Below are 15869 nucleotides of genomic sequence, written 5' to 3'. Positions count from 1 at the left end.
GTTGTGTTGGTTGTTGATCGATCGAAATTGAAAATGTTCAAACTCACTTGCGAGGGCGCGGACGCGGCCGCCCAGAGAGGGCTTTGTTCACACTTCACTGCAATCTCATCAAGTTTTGAAACTTCACTTTAAATACAATTCCAACCAATTATCAAAATTATCAAATAACCAAAAAATACAAAATGTAAAACCAATAAACACGAGACACATTATTTATCACAATAAGATTTCTTATCAACAAATTCAATAAAATAAAAGAATTCAAAAAAACAAAAACAAAGGTAAATGCAAAGTGTCTCAAACAAAAAAAGATTAAATCAATTTCATAAAATATATATAATTGTGTCAATAAACCCAAACCAAAAACCCCAACACCTTCCCCTCCCCTTCTATTTCTTTTTCCTTTTCAAATCCCAAATCCTAAACCCCATAAAGTGTTCATTCCAAATCCTTCACAGCAGCCAAAACCAAACTCCAACCCTTAAACCCCCAAACCCTAAGCTCGACGACCCGAACGATTTCTTTCCAATCCAATCCCCCATCCCCACTCCCATGCATGTAAACAAACCTCTTAAGAAACTCCAAAACCCTATGATCTTCTCGATGATCAAACTGATCATAAGGAATCCAAATCATCCAATCAGAAGGTAAAACCAATGATCTTAAAAAAGATCCTAATAAGAATGAAATCAAACAACACATGATGAGTTCGTAAGTTTGAAACCTTCTTGGGGTATAGGTTGGTTGAGCGATCCATTTTGAAATCGTTTCGATCCACTTTATTATCGTTTCCATTGATAAGAACCGGTGTAAGAAATCCAAAACGGGTTGGAAGTGTGAACTTGTTGGTTGTTGAGATTTTAATACATCACCATTCTACATCAACAAAAAAAATCAATTCAAGTTCGATCACAAATTCTAAAAACAGCGCTTACCAACTTATGTGTTCCAACCCCTTGTCCATTCTTTAAACCTTCCAAATCATTTCCAAGATCTTCAAGCACAGGCAACAAACCCTGAGGAGTTCCATCAATCATCCCCATCTTCTTGATCCCATCACTTCCAATCTTAGGTGAACTAATCAAATCAACTTGAATCGGATTCAAAAAATCATAACCAATCACCAACGGACGTTTTAAAAGGTTAGGCAAGACATCCATTAATTCGGTCGGTTTACTTGTACTTGATCCTTCAAGAGTTCTATTCATCCTATAAATAACAAAACAAAAAATCAATTCACTTTTTACTATTTTGCAAAAAAAAATGAAAGAACTTTTACCTTGATATCGAACATGGACTAATCACATAATTATCACATTCCCATCTATCCAACTCAGTCTGACTCTCAAGCAAAGGAATAATCTCCATAACTTTCTCATTACATATCACTTCTTTCCCATTCCCCCCATTCCCCCCATTCCCCCCAATGCCAATCCCTCCAGAGACTTTTTTCAAAGGCACAATAGACACTTTAACCAAAACGTTCTTTTGACTTAATTCATTATACCAACCCGGAAGATTTCCCTTTACTTCATCTTTTGATTCACGATCACTTAAGTTCCTTAAAGGATCTTGAACAACTGATGAAGAGTTCAAATGAACCGAGTTTAATCGTAAAACCATCCGTAACAAAAGATGTTCTCTTTTTTCTTCTTTCGTATCTATTGATGCAGCAAATACAGCAGGACAAGGCATCTCATGTATCGAAACCTCAATCGGTAAATCGATTTCTTCTTTCTCTTCTGTTTCTAATCCTTGATTTTGAGAATGGTTTTGAACTGATGATGATGGTTGAAGAAGTTGGAATCTTGGATCTAATCCAATCGATTCATTTTCCTTAACAAACTTACTTTTCCAATCAATCTTGAATCCATGGGGATACAATTTCCTATCAATACTAATTTCCATGACCACCAAATCACCATGATGAAATCCAATCGGATTCAAACTATGATTCAAATGATTCAAATGATGATGTGGATTCGGTACACTATTCACTCCTGATCTTCTGATTTGTCCTAAACTAGATTTCCTTCTAAGATCCGGGTTCGAAACTAATCTTCTCACATCCGATTTACCTGCCAATCCGATCAATTGATCATGATTTCCAATCACAGTAGAAGAAAGTCCACGTAAATGTTTTACCACATCATACCTACTCGAAGTCAAATTATTAGAGATCGTTCCATTCTGAAGAGAAGTTGAACTCGAAGGATTTAGATGGTTAGACATCAAACTTGTAGACGATGGGATCTCATTCGATCCTTTCCGTAAAAGAACCGTACAGATAAACCTTTCCGACCCCACTGCATCGACCAAAACAGCCACTGTGGGTCGATGTTCATCTTTCAACCTCCATTCCAATTCATCCATCCGATCAGTAGCCAATGAACCATCGATAGCCAACCCCAAACAAGGTTGACAAAGCTTAGGCAACGGACCAAAAGCCTTCACCAATCTTTCAACTCCACTAATCAATCTAGGTAAACTTGAATTCAACATTGAATTAAATGCCACAGGTAATGAACCTCTATAATCAATCGAAGTAAAAAATGTACATCGAGTCGAAGGAATCGTATGGAAACTAACTGAATAAGGATCAATAGTTTCCATGATCCATCCTTCTAATAAGACATTTCCTTCAACCAAAGCATGAGAGTTAAGTTTAGACGTCAAAAAACTCGTTCGATCCTTCGGTCTCGAAAACGATGCACTGGCAATAAAATGTACTGTACTCATACTCGAACCGATCGAAGAAGATGGAACTTGCATCTGTGAAACTATATTCGAAAGTTGTAATGATCTACCTTTGAATGGGAAATTCGGTTTAGTAATCAAATGTAAAGTCGAACATCCGTTTCCATAAGATTCAATCAGATTCGATGATTCGATTCGATCATCCCAATTAGGCCGTGTAGAAAAAGCCGAAATCACTGAAACCATTTCTTCGGCTGTGACTCCTTCGATAACTCGATCACCACGATAAACCGGAAAGACATCGGAGATAGATGGATCGAGTTTCTTATAAACCGATGAATTTCCTTTTTCACTAACCAAGGTCCATCCAATAGGAGGAATCATCACATCCGGTCCTTGTTCAATATGAAACGATTGTAATTTAGCCAAAGCTTCTAATGCACAGATCATAGGTGGTACGATAGGTGGACCACCTGATTGTGGTAAACTTGAACTTGGAGAACTTCCAGAAGAACCGGTTGAGGGGGTGAATTCCGTAGGCGAAGTGGTGATCTTGTTGGGTTCTTTTTCTTCTTTCTCTGGTACGGGCGTATTGGATCTAGAAGCTGGTGGACTAACACAAGGACTATTGTTACGCCAAAGACGTGGACCGCTCAAAGAGTATTGATCGAGACTGATACAAACATCAAAAATCTTGTCATTGGGCATCAGACGATTAAACTAGAGAGTAAAAGGGGGACGAGGGAATGAGATCAAGACAAGAATACATACGGTATCAGACTAGCTTTCACCCTGGTTCGTTTCGATAACTTCATCACTTCTTGATCCGATAATTCTTCTATATCGACATGTAAAGAAGTTCCATTCAAGATCACCCAAGACTTCTCTTTTCCACCATGATGGGTTCCACGTCTAATCGAGATCCTAACAGTTTCTTGAGCCAAGCTTGAAAGATCATGTTCGATCATGACCCACCAACCACCACCAGAAGATAACTTATGACGTTTTAAACAAGTCGATTTAGTAGGTGGTGGGTTGACAACAATCTCCAATGAGTTTGCCCATGTTTCACAATCACATCTAATCTCACATTCGACCGCTGAAAGTTTTGAAACTTCAGACCCGAACGGATCATTGGGATCTTGCATTGAAGCCATTAAAGATCCATCATTCGTAGAATACTCGGCTCTAAAGATTCCTTTTTCATGATCATACTTTGAAACCGAAACTTTAGCACCCAAGACACGTGTGATGATCGGAGGACCTCCTGATTTAAGAGCATATTCTCCTACCCCGGCTACTTGTGAAATCAGTTGTGCCGGTGTCCAACTCTTAGGTGACCAACCCATAGGATCATGCTGATCTATCAAACAAACCGACCATAAAGATCAGAAAAAATCCACCCAAAAAAGTACTGATCCAAAGAAAGTGTATAAATGATTTGGACTTACCAATCAAAGTGATTTGAGTAGTAGTAGGAGACAAAGCTTCGATTGACCAACCCAGAATCTCAGTTCGAGTTCGAATCGATCCAAGATCAGCCGGTTTAATCGTCGGAAACATCTTTGAATCATCCGTCGAAACCGAAAAGATATGAACCGAAGTAGGAGACTTATAAGTTGTGGTGATCAACACCGAATCACGTGGAGCAACGGGCCATGAACCTTTTTGTTTGATTTGCCATAAAGAACTTAAATCGTTCAAGTCTTCTAAAAGAATCGCATCTGATAAACTCGAATCCCATGTGATTCTTGCACCAATCGTATTGATGGCACTATAAACGTTCCAAACGCCTATTCCTACAAACGTGGCTTCTGCTCTGTAGACAGTTAAGGTTGGATCGATAGATTGGAGCTGAGTAACAGTCACGCCTCTTGAATCACTGATATGTTTCCATTTGGCTTCAGGTTCTTGTAAAAGTGAACTAAAGTAAATATAACTTCTTCGTAAGAGAGCCGAGATCGCATTCGCACGTGTTGCAGGCGTTGAACGTTTGAAGAGTGAACTGATCAAAGGACGTGAAGTAGAAGAAGTAGAAGCTTTAAGACAGGTTTCTGAAGCAGGTAAAGATTTATCCGCTGTGAGTTTAGAAATCTCAGTAGATTCGGTTTGAACACTAAGATTACTGATACTTTTGGTTTCATCTAACAAAACACATGGTGCTTGAATCAAAGAGCTTGATTCGATCGGTACAATCTTAATAGGGTTCTGATTCACACGTAACGAATTCCCACCGGCTAATCTTTGAACCGTCACCTTGACCTTGACGATCTGATGAGATCCCGTAAGTGGTGCATGATGAATCCTAAGTGAAGTTCTTGATGAACATGAACCTTTTTCAGCCACCGTGTTCCAAGTTTCATCTGTGCCTTCTCCTTGACCATTTGAACTGATTTGAACATTCCAACCTTGATTGATGGGAAGTTTTAATTCAATCGAACGGTCTAATCGACTTGAATCTTCTAGATTGGGTTCAGGTTGATTTACATGTAATGAAGGAATTTCAGTTCGTTCTGGACTTGGTGTCTCCATCATGACCACTGCATATTCAATAGTCAATTTCTCTTCTGATTTATCAAATGTGGTGGAACCGAAATCGATTCCTTTACCATATGATGAAAGCAAAGGGATCCGATCGGCCTTGGCTCGCATATACTCTATGAATCCACCTAATAAGGAAGCGATTTGAGAATGATGAGTCGAAAAGATTGCACCCTTCCAATTCACTTTCCAAAACACCGTGATCCGAGCTGTAGTGATGACCGGTTTATGATTAAGTGGTGCTTTGGATGATTCGCTCGTCGGTAATTCTTCTAAAGAGATCTGATGACCTAAAGGATCTAAAGTGTTGTGGGAATTGGATTGCGGTGGAGGTTGAGGAGAGAATTGAATACACCAAGCTAATAAGTGTACATGAGATCGTACAAAGGGTGGTGAAGGTCTTAGATAGACAGGTTCGTCTACTGAAGGAGGTAGCGAAGTTGAAATATCAATAATCGTATTCGAATCATGAAACGTTTTGGTGATAGTGATCGAATCTCTTGGACTGAAATTTTCAAAATTCATCATCTGATCAGTTTTACAATGAAATCAATACCCCTTCCTTAAGATTTCTTTAAAACCCACTCAACTTTGCTGGCCATCCTAATCTGAAATCTGTTTTAACAATCCTAGTATTGGAATCCAAGACTTCCAGCACTTTAGCTTGATCGACTAAATTATCCCAAACCCCTCTAATTTCCGGAATATTTAAAATCGATTTAAAATCATCAATGTCTAGCTTTGATTGATCGATCCAAAGATCACTAATCGCTCTCACTACGATCTGACCATCTGATTTTTTACGATGGATCTGTACATTTGCAAAATCAAGTGGTCCAATGCCGTTCAAGAATTCACGTGGATTCGGTTTGGATTCCGAAAAAGGTGTGTGAGAGTTTAGTTGAGTAGCTGTGGGAGGGATCGGTTTCCAGTGTTTTGATTGGTTTGAAGATAATAATGATTTGAATTCTGTCAAGGCTTGGTTTAATGCATCTTGATACCTTTGATGAGTTCTGGTTGATTGGAGTATGAATGAGATCAGTTTAAGATGATGGTTGTCTGAAGAGTTGAGTTACATACTTTTCAAAGGATCCATCCATGATTTCCTACTGGATTGAGTGAGTTTGATATATTCAAAGACATGCAAGGGATTCAATTGAGCTTTGTTGTTTGTTGAAGTTGAAGTTGATGGTGGTGGAACTCGAATGTGAACTCGAAATTCACTCGATCATCTTTCGGTAAAGAGTCCGAGTAGAAGCCACGGGGTAGTCAGTCTACTACTGATCTCACTGAGATCATATCCAAGACTTCGATCAACCAGTTTCATAATGTTCAAGTTCCTAACCCGTTCAATCAAACCAAACCCAAACCAACTCAAAAAACTAACACCCAAAACCAACAGAACGATCATCACTAACCATGAAATCGAAACCCAATCCAACATCATCAAATCAACCATCGATCCAAGTTCACATCAATTCCAATCAAACCAATCATCCATGACCACTTTACTTCAATCTTATCATGATTTATTAAACCATAAAGTTCTACTTGGTGGAAATGAACAATCAAGAAAAAAACATCTTCAGAAAGGAAAGCTATTAGCAAGACAAAGGTTAGAAACCAATTCAAAATAAACCAAACAAAACGGGTTTGATTACTGAGGTTTACTGAGATGGTTTGGTTTTGGTTTTTTGGTTGTATAGAATTGAAAAACTTTTAGATCCGTTTTCACCTTTTTTAGAGTTATCTCAAATAGCTGGTCATGAACTATATCCAAACGAAGACTTACCATCCGGAGGTATCATCACAGGAATCGGTCAAATTCATGGGTAAACCCCAAACATTATGATCTCTACTTCCTTCTCCTTCATATCTATAATCTTGGTTTCAATTCTTTTTGGACGGAACAGGATTCGATGTATGATTGTAGCGAATGATCCAACAGTCAAAGGAGGATCTTATTACCCTATTGTAAGACCTGACTTCTTGATCTATTGAACTTTTCATGAAAAAATGACTGATCTAATTTTTGGGTTTTGGGGGAAACGTCTAGACTGTTAAAAAACATTTAAGAGCTCAAGAAATTGCTGAAGAAAATAAATTACCTTGTGTTTATCTTGGTAAGGCTTTCTAATTTAAATCACTTTTTGAAGTTAATTTAGCTAATCTGTCTCCGTATGTGAAATTTATGATAACAGTCGAATCAGGTGGAGCAAACTTACCATACCAATCAGATGTAAACCCTCCTCTTCTTTGCTCAAACCTTTTTTTTCTTTTTTCTTTTCTTTGGGGAGGGTTTCACTAATTCTTCTTTGATTTGGGTGGGGGGTTTACATAGGTGTTTCCAGATAAATTTCATTTCGGTCGAATCTTTTTTAATCAAGCTAGATTATCGGCTCAAGGGATTCCACAAATCTCAATCGTACATGGGATCTCAGTAGCAGGTGGTGCTTATATGCCTGCAATGTCAGATATTAATATAATTGTGAAGAATCAAGGAAGGATCTTTCTTGCCGGTCCAAGTTTAGTCAAAGTAAGTGATCAAAGTTTCGAAAATCAAAAATCAAAAGTTGAAGTTGGTTTTTTTTTTTGGATTTAGGCAGCTATTGGAGAAGTAGTGGAAGATGAACAGTTAGGTGGAGGTGAAATGCATTGTCAAATCAGTGGAGTAAGTGATTATTTAGCCGAGAATGATGAACATGCTATCATACTAGCCAGACGAGAGATTTTTCATTTGAATTATCATGATCAACAAGTGAAGATGACTTCCAAGGAGGATGGGAAGAGATCGGAAGAACCGTTGTATTCTTTGGATGAATTGAATGGGATTGTGGGAGTGAATTTGAAACAAGCTTTTGAGGTTAAAGAAGTGATTGCAAGGATTGTGGATGGATCAAAGGTGAGATCTGCTTCTTTTTTGGAAAGATATGAGCTTCGTGATAGGATTGATTTATGTTGATGTCTTTTGGATGGTGGTTTGAAGTTTCATGAATTTAAACAAGAGTATGGAAAGACTGTAGTCACAGGTTTCGGTCAGTCAACTCAATCTGAATCTTTTCCAAAATCGTCACTCAAGTTTTCAATCATCTTATGTAGCTCATATACACGGTCAACCATGTGGTATTGTAAGTCTTTCGTTCTTTGAATCCAACATGTTCGACCTTGGTTAATGGTTCCTTTTGTGAGTCAGATCGCAAATAACGGGGTTTTATTCTCACCCTCTGCTTTGAAAGTCACCCACTTTATCCAACTCTGTGAACAAAGACAAATCCCATTAATCTTCCTTGTCAACGTCACAGGTGTAAGTTTTTTTTTGATTCATCATGCTTCTCTCTCTCTCTCGATACTTGATGACTTATAAGACCTTGTGGGTGGGTTTTTGTTTGAAGTATATGGTGGGTGAACAAGCTGAACGGGGTGGGATTGCAAAGGATGGTGCTAAGATGGTTAGAGCCGTGGCTTGTACTTCCGTTCCTAAGTTTACGGTCATCATTGGTGGATCGTTTGGGGCTGGTAATTATGGTATGGCTGGTAGAGCGTAAGTTTGAACATCCAATTCTCGAAACTCATTTCTTTAGTTTTTTTTAGCTTGATCTTTTTGAGTTGAATTTTGATTTCGGGTCTGGGGGAGGTTAGATATGGTTCAAGGTTTTTATGGATGTGGCCTAATGCTAAAGTATCAGTGATGGGAGGTGAACAATTAAGTAGTGTAATGTCATCTATTTCTCAGTTGAGTATTCCTCTGTTTTTTATCTAACATTTTAGTGTATGAAAAGATTTGCTAAAGTTGGAATTGAATTTCATACAGGGATAAAAGTAAAACTGAAAGATTAAAAGCTCAAATCGAACATGAATCAACTGCACTTTATACTTCAGCACGGTTGTAAGTGGTTTTCTTATTCTTTTTTTTTGTTGGTTCGATATGTTTGGTTGAGGTTTGGGTTTTTTTTTCTTTGCTTAGATGGGATGATGGGATTATTCAACCGGTTGATACTAGATCTGTTTTAGGACTTGGTTTATCATTAAGTAATCCTCATCATCATAAGGTCGATTACAGTGGTGGTAATTTTGGAGTGTTTAGGATGTGATTGAAAGTTTTTGAAGTGCTTTTAGGTGCAACATGATTTGGTGATTGAAAATATTGTATAATTATTGGTTTTGATTTCTTCTTTTCTTCTTGTTGTTGTTGATCTCATTCTATAGCATGGTTTTTTTTTGTTTTTTTGTTCGTTTGTAAGATTAGTGTTTGAAGATGATTTCAATTATTCGAATGTTTTTTTTAGTATGGTACCATGCAATTTGAATTTTGAACAGTTTAAGTGTCAGAAGAACAATTTACTCATATAGATTTTTCTTATCTACAATTTGTATGAGATATCATCCAAAACAAACTCCATCATCACATATACTTGAGAAAAAAATTGATTGTGATCATGAATTCAAACCATTTACTTACAAGAAAATCATATTACTCAATCAATTCATTAAACTTTGTGGTAGGTACGTTGCGATGTTGATTTTTTTGCACAGTTATAGGTTACAAGACATTTCGTTTATTTTGTGACTTCATGATGAGGTACGGGAATAACCAAGATATTGTACTTTTCGCATTACATATATCAGACGATCAATCAAACTTTGAAGTCATACCATTCCATTACGAACGCTATAAGAAATTTCACATAGATTTCCTTGCAAGAAAAAAGGATTAGGTATGTTTTGAGCTGCTCTGATCAATGCATCCAAGCTACATATACTTTTGCCAAGATATTAATTTGGCTACCTCTTGTAGACATAGATAGTCAAGACACACCATCTATTCTATACCATTTTTACCCTTTGGTACAATGTATGACCCCATCTACAGCACACCAGGCTTGTATCGATATCTACTTGTATCCTTTGCCCTTTGTAAGAAGGTCGCCTGATTTATCTGGGCATGAAATTGTGTAGAATACTTTGTTATTTAAATTCTTATTTATTAAGCTTGTCTTGTTCTTGACTAGAAGCTGGGAAAAATGTAGACTGCTATTTTCTTCCAAGAAAGACCCTTGTTTGGAATCGAACCAGAAGGAAAGAAAGAATTTAGAGCAATTTAACACAACAACTATGTTCAATTCAAGCTTGGCGCGCCCTAACAGAAGGAATGGGTACATAGTGGTGGTGATAATCGGGCTCACTGTATGAAAAAGAGCAGATATAAGGCCACGCACCCCGACAGAAGGTAGTAGTAGTGATAGCGGTGAAGATAACGGCGGTGGTCCTCATGGTCCCTGGTAGTCCCCCACACGTGAGAACTACGAATCCTAATCCTATATGATATGAACAGACTATTTTGTTCTCTTCTGGTTAGTCGTGGCATTTTATAGCATGTTTTCTAGTATTCAAGAAAGTCTGATTCACTAACTGGAGTCTTCTGGTATGAAGTATAGAATCTGAATTTACAATGGTTCAAGGGTTAGAAGATCATCATTGACTTCGTATATGTTTTTCTCTTATATCAAAACAAACTCCATGATCATACACTAGTACAAGTAAAGCTCACAAATAATATAGGTATTACAAATCTCAAGAAATGATATTTTTTCATTTCCAAATATCATGTTAGAGTCTTGAAGAATTCTTGGTAAGCTGCATCAATGTCAAATAACATCTGTTAAGACAGTATCCAATGTGATTAGCTCTTTAAGGACCAAATTTGCGGGTTATTTGAATGAAGAGGAAGAAGAAGATAATCGTGTGATTCACGAACCTGTCTTGCTTGTTCATCTGTAATCTCATCACTCGCCCTCATAGAATTCAAAGTGATTAGCCTGTAATTCAAAGATCAGTTCATTTCCCCAAGAAAACCCCTATCACAGATTAACAGGTCTCATTGTTTGAAAACTAGAAAAGATAAACTTACCAATGTAAAATTTTAGGACGACCTTGCCATTCTTGACTTTTTGAAAACCGCGAATATCCTACCATCAGATCACTTAAAAGTGGATGTAATTGATCTTTTGCTCTAAGTTTTAATTTAAGTGCATCCATAAAAGTAATAAAACTCTGAAGTATTGCAATTTTTTGAAAAAAATGAGTCAGGGATGAATCAAATTGAGGTTTGTTGAGGTCAATGTATGACTCACTTGAGTGGTTTCTGCTACCCATTTTGCTGCTTCTACTCCTTCTTCTGCTGAATGTTCAACGGTTGCAGGTACACCTACTCGAATCCTATGTACAGCAGCTTGACAATCCATCTATAAAATCGAAAAAAATAACATTAGTCAGAGTTATGTACTATGGATCCTTTCGATGGACGAGTTTCGAAAAACTCATAAACTGACTACGGACCCGATATTCCGATACAAATGCATCGAGTGAAGCTAATTGATCTCCAACTAACTTGAGAATAGTTTTATATTGTGCCAATAATCTTGTACATGCTGGTGTATACCTATTGTAATGAAATCGAAAATCAATGGTTTGAATTAATGATCAATGACGATTTTTGAGATGGAGAAAAAGGTGATATAACCAACTGTGATTGAGTGATACTATCCCTAACATAAGCTCTTTCTAGATAATCTAATGAGATGATAATACTATAGAGAGTTGCCAAGTTATCGTAACGTTCTCGATCAGCGTTTGTGGTGTAAAGCTTATATTCCTTTGATCGATTGGAATTTGCCGTAGGAATGAGTTTCAGTCGATTGAAGAAGTCACTTGATCATCATGACATAGAACTTACCTGATCGAGGTTTATTGACATTGAGTTATGCGATTTGGTTTGATTCGTTCGAAGCAAGAGAGACGATATGAAGTCGGTCAGTTGGTTGTGGCAAGGAAGTTGAAGTCATGAGGTCATTTTATGGAAACCTGTTGTAACAAATACTCGGACATGTCACAGATTGAGCAATTATGTATCTTGACCTGTTCATTTGATCCTATCCATTCTCGCTTTCATCATTGGACCTATTGGACCCTCACGTAAATTGCTTCAAGTTCTGGCTGTTGCGGCACTCTTCGGAAATTTCTTGCTCAAGACCTTGGAGCTGACCCATTGCATTGCAAGTGTCAATCGAGGTGTACAGAAAGAGTGAAGTTGATACCATTTATGTACCAAGCATCCATCACGAAATCATACCGTCACACCTCCAATGCCTGCACAAGTTCTGATATTGAAACATCTTAGACAACGAATGATACGACAAGTCACCGAAATAAGATGTAAACTTCAAAGTTCTACATAAATTATAAAAACATATTATCTCTAAACAAGTTTCCAGATTTTCTTTTTTGCATGCTTCAGCCCTCATCTCCTCATCCCCACTCATCAATCTAAAGCTTTCTTCATTCCCGGATCTTGCTTTACGTTTTGATTTCTACATATCCTTCATAACACCTTGTTAGTGCCGATCATTGACAATAGAATTCATCGATTATTCATTACTCTTGCTTCATCAGTGATCTTTCTTCGAATATCAATCAACCAGGCTGGTCCTAATCCATATCAGATTTCTTGACTTTGACTCTCCGTGTGTCTCTTGTCTTCTTTAAACAATGTCATTCATTCTACCTCTAGTACGCTCTGTCTTTTTCCTTCGGGCTTTCTTTGTCTTGATCATCTTGGGTGCATATTCTCAATCCAAAGTGCCACCGGCGCAATCGAAGCATCAAAAGCTTTCCGACAGTGACGAATGTCCCTCTTACACTGTACGCTATGTTCACATATGTTGAACTTTCTGCCTTGCATCTGACTCTTACTTCCCAAAACCCAAGTAACATTTGACTTGACTCTTTTTCTCTTCAACTGAAATAGATCATTTCAGTAAGAGGTACCAGTGAACCTCAAACGCATCCAGTATGCTGCTCAGGCTTTATCAAAGGGGTCTTATCTACAGTACCAGGAGGAAAAAATTATGAAGTAATTTATCCAGCAACTATGGATTTCATAACGGGACCATTAACAGCTGCAGACGATACAATCAGATACGTTGAATCGATTGATAAAAGGTGTCCAAATCAACCATTTATTTTAATTGGTTATTCTCAAGGTGCTATGGGAGTTGTACGTTCATTGATGAGAGATGAAATGCAAGATAAAAATGTGGTGGCTGTTGTGATGTATGGTAATCCATATCGCACTCCAGGATCACTAGAAAATGCTGGAACAGCCGTAAGTGATTGACTGACTTAGTATAAATGCATCATGAGATTGACATGATTTCTTTATGAAAGACTGATGGCCGCGGGCTAGAAGCTATCAGTGATGTTAGATTACCAGAAAGGTATCAATTCGTAACTCTTGATATTTGCCTCTTGGGAGATATAGTTTGTTCTGGACGTGGTGGTATGAAAGCTCACTTGAGATACAAAGGGTCTCCACAAGAGCAAGAAGCAGTCAGGTTTGCTGCGAATAATCTTCAAGGAAAACAAGGGAGAATTCTACAAACCTCTTTTGATATTGATCAATGATTGGTTTTAATGATACAATCTTATTCATGGTGGTTCTGACTCCGTGCCAGTTTCATCTTACTTGGACATGCTTTCTATTCCACAACCTTGTAATCATTCATCCGTATTCACCATTGTTTGGGAGACTGTGTAGCAAAGCAACAGAAATATGGAAGAACTGAATGGTCAGGTTTGATCTTATTCCTATCGAAGTACTACTTATGATGATAAGTTCGACTCGTGGATGCCAAATGTGTAGTAGGATGTTGGTAATGAGGTATATGAATTTGATCGTTATCTGCTGCACTATCACTTACAATCGACATCATAGCCCTACCATTGACCTTACAAACCATAGTGGACGTCCACACATCTAATGCTACCCAGCGAGTGGGCTTGGTTGAGTTTCGGAGGAGATATATCCCACATCACCAATGTTTCGATCCCCCTGGACCTTCCCTTACCTGAGTCTACGTCTCTCTCAACTGTTCCCAGATGCCTGCCGCAGTGCTGATTTAGTTGGCTCAACAAAAATCCCTCGGTCCGCAACACCTAACTCTAGTGATCTGGCTTATTATTCAAGAAGACAGGATCCCTAGATACCTGAATCCGAAATATCTCCTAGATAATAACTTGAGCTCTAAATGTTTCTCCTCCTGAAAGACACGAAAATGATTTATGATTACCCAAAACTCGATGGGAGAGAAAGAAAAACTCCATACAAAGATGAACTAGAGATTTGTACAAGTAAAACTAAATACAATCACATAATCCTATGATCGAACAACCTCAGAATAGAACCTCATAATCATAACAAAAAATGACGCGACACAGATGAAAAGCAGCGTAACAAGATGACACAAATATTCCGAATCGTGCACTCAAGAGAGACCGCGAAAAGCTCATGACAACAGTCTATTCATCACACTAACACCTCTGTGGCATTCATGGTGCCAGTGATGGCACAATCCGCCTCGGTGTTGTCAGAGTTTGTACTCTCAACAATAATTTTGACAAACAAACCCTTCCAAGACCTCCAGGGTACTCACCATTAACTTCGCCGTACCTTTTGGTTCTTGTTTATCAATACTTGCCTAGGTCAAGTTTTGATAATTGCTTTACTTTCACTTGGCAGGGGTTGAGAAATAAGTTTTTGCATGGCAGTTTTGATCAAAAGGGTAATGTTGAAGATTTTGAAAAGTTGACGGTTTGGTTATAAAATAGCACTCGCTTGACTACATTTTGTGAATTATCTTCTCGCCCGTTGTTCTATTAAACCCAAATTGATATCATTTGATCAGAGATCATCTATTTGTATAAACTCGTCTTTCTTAAAGAAAATCTCCGTTTTATTTTAAATCTCTTTCTGACTTGGTCTCACAAACTCACTTTCCAAAAGAAATCAAACAAATCTCACTCGCACACAATGTTCAATTCAATGAACTTTGCTTTAATATTTGTGCTTTTGGTTTCGTTTTGTAATGGATCACCAATTATAAAATTTAATGATTTGGAAGAAAGAGATTTGACACCTGTAAGTTTTTGTTAAACTTTTTATCACCAGTTAGATTTCAAAGAACTGAAAATTTCAACTTTACTTGCATTTTATCAAATTTTAATCCAGATCCAACACCACATTATCTCAACGTATCAAAAACGAGCAAGTGGACCTTCAGGAGGTCGCGATGATGATGGTAGAAAAAGCAATCCTTCAAAGGGCGGTTCTGCTTATAGCGGAATTCCAGGAACTCCATGAGTCAATCATGTACCTCAGTGATTCTAATTTAATCCACAAATCTGGAATGATTTTTTTCTTTCTCATTTCTTTCTATCATGATTCATAAGGATCATTTCTACGAGTTTTGTTTTGTATATTCTTGATTAATAAGAAATAGGATGATTAAGCTAAAATCTTGTGAGGTTCTGATTCAGGGAATGCATATAATCCAACTGATGAGCATGTGTGAGGGCAATGCGTGCACCTTGAAAGTTCAATTGCACCTTTGACCATCAGGTAGTGCTCAAGTGAGGCCCGGTGGGTCTGCTGGACCTCAATGAGCTCCATAGGGTGACATGGTCTTCAAGGGACACACCATCCCTTTCTGGAGAAATTCCTTCGTATTTAGTGAAAAAACCACCACAGTCAAGTTATGAACGTGACGGTGAAGCAAGTTAAGAGGCTTATTTGACCT

General features: G+C 37.8%; 4 protein-coding genes across 4 annotated transcripts; 2 read left to right on the top strand and 2 right to left on the bottom strand.

Annotated features, from left to right (window-relative positions):
• Positions 1 to 438: 438 nt before the first annotated feature.
• On the bottom strand, positions 439 to 6338 carry MELLADRAFT_111233 (uncharacterized protein; the record flags this gene model as incomplete). The annotated part of the gene is made up of 7 exons (XM_007415463.1): positions 439 to 876; positions 936 to 1209; positions 1280 to 3370; positions 3469 to 4060; positions 4149 to 5743; positions 5829 to 6251; positions 6319 to 6338. The coding sequence occupies 7 exons, from the start codon at positions 6336 to 6338 to the stop codon at positions 439 to 441; spliced, it is 5433 nt and encodes a 1810-aa protein (XP_007415525.1).
• Positions 6339 to 6565: 227 nt separating this feature from the next.
• Positions 6566 to 9563, top strand: MELLADRAFT_50190 (uncharacterized protein; the record flags this gene model as incomplete). Its single annotated transcript, XM_007415496.1, has 14 exons — positions 6566 to 6853; positions 6945 to 7070; positions 7152 to 7212; positions 7295 to 7361; positions 7440 to 7477; positions 7580 to 7774; positions 7841 to 8140; positions 8225 to 8273; positions 8338 to 8366; positions 8432 to 8542; positions 8631 to 8779; positions 8878 to 8970; positions 9050 to 9124; positions 9203 to 9563. Coding segments are annotated over 14 exons (1708 nt in total), but the record flags the coding sequence as incomplete, so codon positions are not given.
• Positions 9564 to 11142: 1579 nt separating this feature from the next.
• MELLADRAFT_39321 (uncharacterized protein) lies at positions 11143 to 11902 on the bottom strand (the record flags this gene model as incomplete). Its single annotated transcript, XM_007415462.1, has 4 exons — positions 11143 to 11289; positions 11370 to 11480; positions 11575 to 11677; positions 11763 to 11902. Coding segments are annotated over 4 exons (501 nt in total), but the record flags the coding sequence as incomplete, so codon positions are not given.
• An 881-nt stretch (positions 11903 to 12783) lies between these two features.
• Positions 12784 to 13698, top strand: MELLADRAFT_123735 (cutinase; the record flags this gene model as incomplete). The annotated part of the gene is made up of 3 exons (XM_007415497.1): positions 12784 to 12936; positions 13043 to 13399; positions 13462 to 13698. 3 exons carry the CDS (start codon positions 12784 to 12786, stop codon positions 13696 to 13698), a joined length of 747 nt encoding a protein of 248 aa, XP_007415559.1.
• Between the last annotated feature and the right edge of the window lie 2171 nt (positions 13699 to 15869).

The sequence above is a fragment of the Melampsora larici-populina genome, assembly GCF_000204055.1.
Source record: "Melampsora larici-populina 98AG31 unplaced genomic scaffold MELLAscaffold_51, whole genome shotgun sequence".
In the NCBI taxonomy this organism is placed as follows: domain Eukaryota; kingdom Fungi; phylum Basidiomycota; class Pucciniomycetes; order Pucciniales; family Melampsoraceae; genus Melampsora; species Melampsora laricis-populina.
The sequence above is the reverse complement of the archived record's forward strand: the minus strand, read 5'-3'. Positions and strand labels throughout refer to the sequence as shown.